This window comes from Salvelinus sp. IW2-2015, linkage group LG23 (genome assembly GCF_002910315.2).
Source record: "Salvelinus sp. IW2-2015 linkage group LG23, ASM291031v2, whole genome shotgun sequence".
NCBI classification, from domain to species: Eukaryota; Metazoa; Chordata; class Actinopteri; order Salmoniformes; family Salmonidae; genus Salvelinus; species Salvelinus sp. IW2-2015.
The window spans coordinates 26,139,989-26,153,166 of NC_036863.1; the positions used below are offsets into that span (position 1 = coordinate 26,139,989).

A 13,178-nucleotide genomic window follows, 5' to 3' on the forward strand; every position below is an offset into this window, starting at 1 on the left:
AGCAGAGGCAGTGCAGTTGCCCCATGCATTGTTGTGTATACTTATTGGAGGTCAGAATCCAAGCCTGACCTGACTGTTATTCATGAGGGAGGAGGGTGTGAGAAAGGAGGGACACAGACAGAGAGACTGAGTATGAGTTAGAATGTATGACAAATGTTTGTCTCTATGGTTCTGTAGTAGGGGACAGTAGAACATTCAAAATGCTAAATATCACCAAAAATTGTTTAAAAATGTTATTGATTAATGGGCTTGAGAAAATAAATATGATCATGGATGGTTGTAGACGAGAACCCCTAAGCGTTGGCACCAGGAATCTGATTTCAAGCCCGCACTGAAGGAGGAAGGTTCAATATACACAATCTAGAGGCTCTTGTGGTGTGTAATATGTTTAGTTGTGTGTCACAGACCCCCAGTCTGTGCAGTTTTAACATGGCTTTGAACACGCATGCCACACACACACACAACACAACACACACACACACACACACACACCACACACACACACACACACACACACACACCACACCACACACACACACACACACACACACCACACCACAACACACACACACACCTTGCTTCACACAGTCTGTTTTAATGAAAGCGCCTCTCATTCATAAACCCATAGAACAAAATCTAGTCATCTAGCAGCTTGTCTGGCAAGGTTCAGGAGAAAGTGAGAAGAGAAGGAGGAGGAGAAAGAAAGACAGGAGAGACTGACTGCTTCCCCCTCTGATAACACACACACAGATTTATGCACACTCTCCTTTCCCCCTTATTTTACCAGTGGTTGCTTGTCACACACAACTGCAGCTAGACCACAAGCTGACAAGCCCTTCAGGATATCAAATCCACGCTCTAACTAGGTCAACGCTCGCTCCTCACAATACACTACTGCTGCTGCTGCTGCATCCTCCTCGTCTCCCTCGCTCTCTCCTTCTCTAGCTATCTTTCTCTCTTTCTCTCTCTCTATTTCAGTTTTTCTCCGTGTGTATGTTTTTTCTCCATCTTTATTTCAACTCTCTTCTTTCTATTAAATGTAAAACACCACAAGGTTGAATCAATATTCTTTAATTAAACATCAATTACATGAACAGAGGTTCATTTGACTGCTTTCTTTGGATTATTGTGGCATTCTATACAAAGGCCCATTCCACTGGGCACGAACTGGTAGAATAAATGTTGTTTCAACATAATGTGTCAACGTATTGTGATGTGGAATCTACGTCTAAAAACATTCGATTTGAAAAGAGTAATAAACTGTTGTTTTGAGAGTGAAATTTCAACCATCATCATGGTAATCATCATGCAAACCAAATTTCACCAAAGACCAACCTTGAATTTGTACCTGGTATTTTGTTACGTTGTCAACCAAACACAATTCAATATTACTTTTGTAATGCAGTAAATAGTCTAAAGTTAAGGCTAATGTAATAAACTAATGTAACATGCATAGGTTATTGCAGGTCTGTGGAGATCTTCACAATTGCTGTAACAATCTGTGCAGAATCTCGAACGGCATTGATCACTTGAACTATGTACAGTTGAAGTCGGAAGTTTACATGCACCTTAGCCAAATACATTTAAACTCAGTTTTTCTCAATTCCTGACATGTAATCCTAGTAAAAATTCCCTGTCTTAGGTCTGTTAGATCACCACTTTATTTTAAGAATGTGAATGGTCAGAATAATAGTAGAGAGAATTATTTATTTCAGCTTTAATTTCTTTCGTCACATTCCCAGTGGGTCAGAAGTTTACATACACTCAATTAGTATTTGGTAGCACTGCCTTTAAATTGTTTAGCTTGGGTCTAACGTTTCGGGTAGCCTTCCACAAGCTTCCCACAATAAGTTGGGTGAATTTTGGTCCATTCCTCCTGACAGAGCTGGTGTAACTGAGTCAGGTATGCAGGACTCCTTGCTCGCACACGCTTTTTCAGTTCTGCCCACAAATGTTCTATAGGATTGAGGTCAGGGCTTTGTGATGGCCACTCCAATAGCTTGACTTTGTTGTCCTTCCATTTTGCCACAACTTCGGAAGTATGCTTGGGGTCATTGTCCATTTGGAAGACCCATTTGCGACCAAGCTTTAWCTTCCTGACTGATGTCTGAGATTTCGCTAACATATATCCACATAATTCCTCCCTCATGATGCCATCTAGTTTTGTGAAGTGCAGCAGTCCTCTGCAGCAAGCACCCACAACATGATGCTGCTACCCCGTGTTCACGGTTGGAATGGTGTTCTTCGCTTGCAAGCCTCCCTTTTTCCTCCAAACATAACAATGGTCATATTTTTGTTTCAATCAGACCAGAGGACATTCTCCAAAAAGTACGATCTTTGTCCCATGTGCAGTTGCAAACCAAGTCTGGCTTTTTTTATGACGGTTGAGCAGTGGCTCTTCCTGTGCTGAGTGGCCTTTCAGGTTATGTCGATATAGGACCCTTTTTACTGTGGATATAGATACTTTTGTACCGGTTTCCTCCAGCATCTTCACAAGGTCCTTCGCTGTTGTTCTGGGATTGATTTGCCCTTTTTGCACCAAAGTATGTTCATCTCTAGGAGACAGAACGCGTCTCCTTCCTGAGCGGTATGACGGCTGCGTGGTCCCATGGTGTTTATACTTGCGTATTATTGTTTGTACAGATGAACGTGATACCTTCAGGCGTTTGGAAATTGCTCCCAAGGATGAACCAGACTTGTGGAGGTCTACAATTCTTTTTCTGAGGTCTTGGCTGATTTCTTTTGATTTGCCCATGATGTCAAGCAAAGAGGCACTGCGTTTGAAGGTAGGCCTTGAAATACATCCACAGTTACGCTTCCAATTGACTCAAATGATGTCAATTAGCCTATCAGAAGCTTCTAAAGCCATGACATAATTTTCTGGAATTTTCCAAGCTGTTTAAAGGCACAGTCAACTTAGTGTATGTAAACTTTTGACCCACTGGAATTGTGATAAAGTGAATTATAAGTGAAATAATCTGTCTGTAAACAATTGTTGGAAAAATTACTTGTGTCATGCACAAAGTAGATGTCCTAACAGACTTGCCAAAACTATAGTTTGTTAACAAGAAATTTGTGGAGTGGTTGAAAAACGAGTTTGAATGACTCCAAGCTAAGTGTATGTAAACTTCCGATTTCAACTGTACTTTTAATGTAATCTCAACTGCAATCCACGCCATAAAAAGGAATTCCCCTCGACCACAGCCACAAATTGGGGAAAACAAACATAATTTTCAATTGACCCGCATTGTAAAAGAGACAACTTCATAGTACATTTTTAGTCATACAGAAATAACAAAACATGCTGAAAAGCTGCTGTGTTGTTCTATGTACATGTTAACAGGTCAAGAATCCCGACCTACGCTTCACAATGCTCCCGTGTAGGTAAATGGAGTCTGCGAGAAGAGCCCTGTGGCTTCAAGCTATTTGGTGTGGGAGATTTGTGACTAAAATTACTATTTGTAGCCAAAGATTTTTATAGCTAACCCAAGATAGACCAGAGCCTGTCATTTCCAGTGGGAGCAAATTGGAGGTGAGCGAGGGGAGCGAAGCAGAGACAGTGAGGGAGTTGATGGGGAGATTGGAGGAGAGAGCTATGAGAGAGCTGCTGTGTTGGTGCATGAGGCACGACATTCGCCCTAGTTGAGTTGATGTCACCTGAGACAGCTCTCCATACTCGTCCTGAGGTGCGTGCTAGCCGCCTGGTGAAGACTGTGCCAGCCCCACARACCAGGCCTCCTGTGCGCCTTTCCAGCCCGGAGCCTCCAGGGACGGCCTCCAGCCCGTAGCCTCCAGAGAGACGGCCTCCAGCCCGGAGCCTCCAGAGAGACGGCCTCCAGCCCGGAGCCTCCAGAGTCTCCCTCCTGTCCGGAGCCGCCAGAGTCTCCCTCCTGTCCAGAGCCGCCAGAGTCTCCCTCCTGTCCGGAGCCGCCAGAGTCTCCCTCCTGTCCGGGGCCCGCTGCGAGGGTTCCCAGTCCAGTGTCGGCGGCGAGGGTCCCCGCTCCAGAGGCGCCACCTAAGTGGGCCAAGCCTAAGGTGGAGCGGGGTCCACGTCCAGCACCAGAGCCGCCACCGCGGATAGATGCCCACCCAGACCCTCCTCTATAGGTTTAGGTTTTGCGGCCGGAGTCCGCACCTTTGGGGGGGTACTGTCACGCCCTGACCTTAGAGATCCTTTTTATGTCTCTATTTTGGTTTGGTCAGGGCGTGAGTTGGGGTGGGCATTCTATGTTTTGTGTTCTATGTTTTCTATTTCTGTGTGTTTGGCCAGGTGTGGTTCTCAATCAGAGGCAGCTGTCTATCGTTGTCTCTGATTGAGAACCATACTTAGGTAGCCTTTTCCCACCTGTGTTTTGTGGGTAGTTTTCTGTTTTTGTGTCTGCACCAGACAGAACTGTTTCGCTTTCGTTCTCCTGTTTGTTGTTTTTGTTCGATTTGGTTTTTTGGATTAAATTATGAACACTTTAAACGCTGCACCTTGGTCCACTCTTCCTTCAGCCCACGAGAAGCGTTAAACTGTGAAGTGCGCGTGTGCAATAACTCAATTCGACCTTTACACTCCTAAACAACAAGATTTTTGGTAAACTTTAGCAAAGGGTAAAGTCTACAAAATGCAGTACATTATGTTTGTTACAGATTCTAGTTTTGGAAACAGAAAACTGTATGGAGATCAAATATTTAATCGATTACAAAATTATCATCATGTCAGTCGGAAATCCAGTGGCGCAGATGGAATTATCCAAACAGATTTAAATCTCCCTGAAATGTTTATATTTGGTTGCTTAGGCAACCAAACACAACTCAATATCACTTTTCAAATACAATAAAAAGCATATTAACTTGTCGACAAGTTAACAAATGATATGATAGATTCATGTCTCCAACTCAACCATCATTTTAAGTTAAAGAATATGATTAAGCCAGTGGCTCAGATGTAACTATCCAAGCAGTAGATACATCTCCTTTAAATGTTGATATTTGGTTGAGTTGTCTTATTTATTGTATTACTTGTTGTATTACTTATATAATAGTACTTGTAATACAGTAAATAGCCTTAACTTTAGGCTATCTTACAACATTCAACCTTAAAATGAGTAACTTTTAATGTAATCTCAATGGCAAACCACGTGATTTGGTTCCGCTATTAGATGAAGCACAGTGATAAAACATTCATTTGGTGTATACATTTWAAAAAAATTGACATTGTATTCCTGAACTTTGCTGTGCTTTTAAATAGTTGAAAGCACAGTTATAGACATTTGGGTGACAACTAAAACAATAATCAGAAATAGTTTTTCCATTGGAATTTTGTTGTGCTTTTAGATGGTTGAAAGACTTTTGGCTGATTTTTGATTGGGTGAATATAGATTGTAGTAAGGAATGTGCATTTTTGACCGTTCAAGATGATTCGATGCATATTTATAGTATGCACCAATACGATACAGGAACAAAACGTTTTAGTTGTAAACGATTCGGTGGGATTCGGTTTGATTAGAGGAATGGATCGATGCGATTCAGTTTGATGTTGTGTTTGTGTGTGTAAACATTAAGAACACCTGCTTTTTCATGACATAGACTGACCAGGTGAAAGCTATGATCCCTTATTGGTGTCACCTGTGTAGATTAAGAAGAGGAGACAGGTTAAAGTAGGATTTTTAAACCTTGAGGCATGGGTTGTGCATGTGTGCCATTCAGAGGGTGAATGGGCAAGACAAAACATTTAAGTGCCTTAGAATGGTATGGTAGTAGGTGCCAGGTTTGAGTGGGTCAAGAACTGGTTTTTCACGCTCAACCATTTCCCTTGTGTATCAAGAATGGTCCACCACCCAATGGACATCCAGCCAATTTGATACCACTGTGGGAAGCATTGGAGTCAACATGGGCCAGCATCCCGTAGAATGCTTTCGACACCTTGTAGAGTCCATCCCTTGACAAATTGAGACTGTTCTGAGGGCAACTCAATATTAGGAAGATATTATTTTCTTTTTTCTTTTGAAATCATCACCCACTAATTAATTTCACATTTCTGCAGATTAAAAGTGTTAGCTTCTCTTTTTCTCCCTCTTGGATCATGCAGTGCGGGTAGCAAAACACATTTTTTATTTGATAAAAATGTATTATATTGGTTGTCACTCAACTAATAAAGCCTAATAATATGCAAGCCATTTAATAAATATTTGAATGTTGAAGGTGACACAAACATGTGCCACATCAGGAATAGGTTTACCTCTCATTGGTCATCGTGTGAAGCTGCACACAGTGTGCAGTTAGGCTGCTGATATTGCCTGGGGTTGTTCAGCATGCAAAATTATTTGTAGATTAACGACTGTCGACATCATGTGCAGCTTAGTTCGACACTGAAGGAGAGGATGCATTTGTCACAAAAGATTAAAGGTATTTTTGGAAGATAGAAAGAAAGTAATATGAGCAAAATATTTTAGTGAACCAGTGATTGGTAATGTTTGAATCGATTTTCTGATCGATGCATGCTACATTTGGATCGGTTTCGTATCTTAAACATTTGAACCGGGGACCGATGCTTATCGTGAATCAATTCCTAGTTGTAATCTCATTGGTCAATGTCTCAACAAAATATTACCCAATTTTCCACATTGAAATGACGTGGTGTGCCCAGTGGAAAAACAATACAGTATGTCGCAATACAAATGTTTCCCTTTCTATATCAAAAAGAAAATTTGGGCAAAATATGTTGAAAATAGTGTAGATTGAAGCAGTGCTGTAATGGGTTTTGTGTTTTTGAGACAAATRCTATAAGGTGTCGGTCACTGAACTGATTCTCATAGCTTCAATACTGACTGGCATAGGCTAGATGGGAAGGAAATGGGAGGTACTGTACACATGCCATCCCCAACACCATCCGAAACATTATCCTCTATCATCTGTGACTGAGGAATATCCTCCCAGCCTGCTATGACAGCTCCGGCAGGCATCAGGCATTAGCCCTCCTACACGTTGACGACCTCCCCCCATTCCCAGCTTTCCCACGAATTAGCATGATATTAGCACAACCGACCTGAGCTGCGCCATGCCACAATGCAATATCAAAGCTCTGTGCGATCTCTATCCCTGGGTTCCTCTGCTTTAGTCTGAGAAAGAGAGAGAGAGAGCGCTACATGATAAAGAGCTGTGTTAGACTGCCACAACACAACACACAGCCCTGTCATATTTCCTCTCAGCTGTGTTCATCTAAATGGGCTGGAACTGGTGTTCAGTGTTTGTAGTCTCATGGCCAGACAAATATTTACAAAGCCACTTTGATATTCTATATCAACTGTTAGTAGGGCTTTGAGTGTTTTTATAATGTCTACACAGGGTGGTGTTGTCAGACTCCAGCCACCCTAGTCAAAGACTGTTCTCTCTGCTACCGCACGGCAAGCTGTACCGGAGCACCAAGTCTAGGTCCAAGAGGCTTCTAAACAGCTTCTACCCCCAAGCCATAAGACTCCTGAACATCTATTCAAATGGCTACCCAGACTACTTGCATTGCCCCCCTCTTTTACGCTGCTGCTACTCTCTGTTGTTATCTATGCCTAAGTCACTTTAATAACTCTACCCACATGTATATATTACCTCAATTACCTCGACTAACCGGTGCCCCCGCACATTGACTCTGTACCGGTACCCTCTGTATATAGCCTCGCTATTGTTATTTTACTGCTGCTCTTTAATTATTTGTTACTTTATTTTACTTTTTTGGTTATTTTCTTAAAACTGCATTGTTGGTTAAGGGCTTGTAAGTAAGCTTTTCACTGTAAGGTCTACTACGCCTGTTGTATTCGGCGCATGTGACAAATACAATTTGATTTGATTCCATTCTGGTGTGAATTTCAATTCAAAAGCAAAGCTACAGATGGTTGTACAGCATGTTTCTGTATGTACAGTATGTCTAACGATGTGATGTATGTTTTGTCTTGCAGCGCCGCGGTTCCTCATCACCTCCACAGGAGCCCTGTACATCCTGGACGTGCAGAATGAGGATGGATTGTATAACTACAGGTGTATGACACGCCACCGCTACACAGGAGAGACCAGGCAGAGCAACAGTGCACGTCTCTTTTTGTCAGGTAAGCAGAGGGACATTACAGCTTGGATGCCTTTCTGTTGTGCAAGTCTGGGTGCCAATGTTTGCATGGAATACACTCTGAATATTGCTAGGTTTGACTATTGTTTCCCTTCGCTCCTTCAATCTGAACCTGCTCCAAGCTAGTTAACAGAGTATGGCTAACAATGCATACCTTTGACCATGCTACAGTATACATTACATATTGAATCTATCTCACCTTTGGCCATTGCTCCTCCCTCAGACCCCACTAACTCGGCACCGGCCATCCTGGATGGCTTTGAGCGTCGCGAGGTGATGACATCACACCGGGTGGAGCTGCCATGCAAGGCATCTGGTCACCCGGRCCCCAAATACCGCTGGCTGAAGGACAACCGACCGCTGGAGCCGGACAGCCGCTTCAGGCAGAGTGTGACGGGCCTGCTGATCGAGAGGGCCCAGCCCAGTGACACGGGGAGCTACGTGTGTGAGGTGTGGAACAGCTATGGCAATGCAGAGGTGGTGGGGAGGCTGCAGGTCAAAGGTCAGTAATAGATTGTGTGCAGCATGTTGTGCTAAATGTACAGTATGTTTGTTGTTAATGTGTATCTAAGATTATGTTTGTCTTTGGAGTTTGAAATCCATTTCAGAGTTGATATGTATTTAGCTGACATAGAGTATGTCACATTGACATATGTGTAACTCTTCCAGAGCCGCTGAAGGCGGTGGTCAGCCCGAGGAAGGTGAAAGGCAGCGTGGGTAGCCAGGTGTCTCTGTCGTGCAGCGTGAGTGGCTCGGAGGAGTACGAGCTGTCCTGGTACCGGAATGGAGAGATCATCTACCCTGGAAACAGTGTCCGCATGACTGGAAACAACCGGGAGAACCTGGTCATGGCTGGGATGGCTAAGAGTGATGGAGGAGCCTACCAGTGCTTCGCCAGGAACGGCAAGATGTCCGCCCAGGACTTTGTCCAGGTCATCCTGGAAGGTCAGTACAATCAGTGGATGTCTGTGTGGTCAGGGAGTTATTTGATTACATATGAGTGATGTACGGAACGTCTCTGAATGTGGGTTTTTGTGTTTTGGTATTTGGGTGTTTTTAGTGTATATGTGCGCGTGAGCGTTGTGTGACCATGCATAGTGTGTCCATATGTGAGTGTGTGCTTCGCCGCAAATGTTTTTTGTGTGTGTGTGTGTGTGTGTTGTGTGTGTGTGTGTGTGTGTGTGTGTGTGTTGTGTGTGTGGTGTGTGTGTGTGTGGTGGTGTGTGTGTGTGTGGTGTGTTGTGTGTGTGTGTGTGTGTGTGTGTGTGGTGTGTGTGGTGTGTGTGTGTTGTGTGGTTTGTGTTGTGTTGTTGGGGTATTGTGTGGTGTTTGTGGTGTGTGTGTGTGTGTGTGTGTGTGCGTGTGCAAAAGGGCTGCAGTAAAGCCCTGCCACAGCCCCTGTTATTAGATTATCAGAACGTGCCTCACATTGCTCACATCGCCTGAGCTCCATTGCTGGGGAAACTGTCTCCCATTGCCATGGACCAGTATAAAGACGGTATTGATCATCTATAATGGTGATGAGGAGGAGGAGGAGGAGGAACAATTTCAAATTCCATACAGTATATGGAAATATACAGTATTAGCTTGAATGGACACTATGTGCTCATCATGATCCCCATACAGACATTTCAATATATTTAACTTCACGTAAAATATATTTCAAATACATGTACATTTGCATTTTTGCTCAAGTGCATGTAATACCTGACAATTCCAGAAATGCATGGCTATGACATCTAGGGCTCTATTTTAACAAACCTAACGCAATGGTAAATCTAAGCACAGGCAGAAGCACAATAGGTTCAGGGGAGTGTAATTTTTTTGTTGTTGCTATTTTCACTATCCCAATTATTGGCACACTTAGTCTGTTATTTTCATTTTTAACTAGGTAAGAACACATTTTTATTTACAATGGCTGCCTACACCGGCCAAACCAGGACGACGCTGGGCCAATTGTTTCGCCGTCCTATGGGACTCCTAATCATGGCCTAATCAAGGTTGTGACACAGCCTGGATATGAACCAGGGTGTCTGTAGTGACTCCTCTAGCACTGAAATGCAGTGCCTTAGACCGTTGCGCCACTCAGGAGCCCAGAGTGAATAGAAATGGCTTACAGACACTAAATAACCAAATGAAGACCTATCTTTGCTAAATACGTTCACTTGAACCCATTTGCAGTCCACATTGTTCTAAGTAATTGCATGGCTTCAATAGCATTCACACTGATATAGGAGCTAGGCCTACTGTAAATTACATTATGGCTCAGCATGGGCATGCCAAACATTTTCAATAAGCAAGATTCAATTCATTATTGATAAGGCCTAAAGAGGGAACTGTAAGAACTGACGCTGGAGTAGAGAAGCAGGTACAGAGAGTGAACATTTAATTTTGCACAGACATGTAACAGGACAGGAACAGCGTCAGAACCGGGTAACACAACGACATATGACAATTAATGCAGAAGCGGGGAACAGAGCTGGGGAACAGACATATATAGGGGAGGTAATAACACAGGTGATTGAGTCCAGGTGAGTCCAATGAATTGCTGATGCGTGTGACGAGGGAAGCAGGTGTGCATAATGATGGTGGCAGGAGTGCGTAATGCTGGGCAGGGAGAGGGAGAGCGGGAGCAGGCGTCACAGGAACAAATAATAATAACTTATTAACAAAACATCAACTTGATTGAAATAGGCTATGTCACACTTACAGGCACCATCATTTCTCCCTGTGGCCATATAATATTAAAACAACAAAGACGATGGAGGGTTTTAAGGCTCATCCAAACTTTTCATTGTAGCTGGACAAAGATCCAATATACAGTGCATACGGAAAGTATTCAGACCCCTTGACTTTTTACAGATTTTTTTACGTTACAGCCTTATTCTAAAATTGATTAAATTAAAAAGAAAAAAAGAAAAACCTTATTTACGTAAGTATTCAGACCCTTTGCTACATGACTCAAAATTGAGCTCAGGTGCATCCTGTTCCCATTGATCATCCTTGAGATGTTTCTACAACTTGATTGGAGTCCACCTGTGGTAAATTCAATTGGTTGGACATGATTTGGAAAGGCACACACCTGTCTATATAAGGTCCCATAGTTGACAGTGCATGTCAGAGCAAAAACCAAGCCATGAGGTCAAAGGAATTGTCCATAGCGCACCGAGACAGGATTGTGTCGAGGCACAGATCTGGGGAAGGGTCCCAAAACATTTCTGCAGCATTGAAGGTCCCCAAGAACACAGTTGCCTCCATCATACTTAAATGGAAGAGGTTAGGAACCACCAAGACTCTTCCTAGAGCTGGCTGGCCAGCCAAACTGACCAATCAGGGGAGAAGGGCCTTGGTCAGGGAGGTGACCAAGAATCCGATGGTTACTCTGACCAAGCTCCAGAGAACTTTCCAGAAGGACAACCATCTCTGCAGCACTCCACCAATCAGGCCTTTATGGTAGAGTGGCCAGACGGAAGCCACTCCTCAGTAAAAAAGTACTTGACAGGCCGCTTGGAGTTTGTCAAAAGGCACCTAAAGGACTCTCAGACCAGATCTCTGGTCTGATGAAACCAGGATTGAACTCTTTGGCCTGAATAACAAGTGTCACGTCTGGAGGAAACCAGGCACCATCCCTACGGTGAAGTATGATGGTGGCAGCATCAGGCTGTGGGGATGTTTTTTAGCAGCAGGACTGGGAGACTAGTTGGGATTGAGGGAAAGATGAACAAAGCAAAGTACAGAGATACTTGATGAAAACCTGCTCCAGAACGCTCAGGACCTCGGACTAGTTCACCTTCCAACAGGACAACGACCCTAAGCACACAGCCAAGACAACGCAGGAGTGGCTTCGGGACCGAATGTCTTTCAGTGGCCCAGCCAGATCCCGGACTTGAACCCGATCTTTTGAACCCGATTTAATGTGACATATATTTCTTACAACTACAATCAAATTTAATATATTTCATAAGACAATTTCAAATACATTTACCAAATATATCAATAAATACATGTGAAAATATATTCTATAATACATTGCTTAGTGTATTTCAGAATGGATTTTGAAATACATTAAATCAATTTTGCGATGCGTTTAACATATATTTGGATATAAATGTTGTATACATTTATATATACATTCTAAATACTTTCCAGAATATATGTTGGAATGTATTTAAAATGTGTTAAACACATTATTTGAACATTTTAATGAAAATATATTTAAAATATATTTAAAATAAATACAGCTTTTTTCGTATGGGTCCCTCAATGCATGTGAGTTAAAGTCAGCTATTTTATTTCTCCCTGATTGACTGTACCTGCTAAACAGTGATGTTTACTTATTGTCAGCTAATGCACTGCTTCTTTGTATACACTCCAGGTAGAAATTGTCTGTAGACACATATCTACGATCAGCTAACCCAAACCTAATCCTCACCTTCAAATCCAATTTAACCTCTAGGGGGAGAATATCTGACCGTAGATCTGTAAATAGAAGAAACACCTTTAGCTCTAACCCACCTCCCATCTACTAGAACAGAGGTTCCCACCCTTTTTCGGTTACTGTACCACTAACCGAATTCTGCTCTGCACAGAGTACCCCTGAAGTGCTACCTCGTGTGCATTTTAAGCTTATGGTCTAATGAGTCTTCTCAAGTTCCCCCTATGGATGAACCAAGTACCAAGTCCTGGTACCCCTGGTTGGGAACCACTGTACTAGAAGAAAAACCTTTAGCTCTAACCACCCCATCACCAGACAGAAAAACACCTTTAGCTCTAACCACCTCCCATTCTACTGAGAAGAAACACCTTAGCTCTAACCCACCCCCATCCTACTAGAAGTAACAACTTGAGCTCTATCCCACCTCCCATCTACTAGAAGAAACACCTTTAGCTCTACCCACCTCCCATCTTACTAGAAGATACACCTTAGCTTCTAACCCAACTCCCAGCTACTATTACACTTTTAGCTCTAACTCACCTCCCATCTACTATAAGATTTGCCTTTAGCTCTAACCCACCTCCCATCCTACTAGAATAACAACTTGAGCTCTATCCCACCTCCCATCTACTAGAAGAAACA

The 13,178-nt window shown here is 42.9% G+C and overlaps 1 protein-coding gene across 1 annotated transcript in view; it reads left to right on the top strand.

The window, feature by feature from the left end:
* Positions 1 to 13,178, top strand: part of LOC111950685 (cell adhesion molecule DSCAM-like) — a 200,028-nt gene that overhangs the window by 123,458 nt on the left and 63,392 nt on the right. Inside the window, 3 exon segments of the mRNA XM_023968476.2 lie at positions 7,938 to 8,084; positions 8,325 to 8,603; positions 8,771 to 9,046. Coding sequence (XP_023824244.1) covers positions 7,938 to 8,084; positions 8,325 to 8,603; positions 8,771 to 9,046 — 702 coding nt within the window.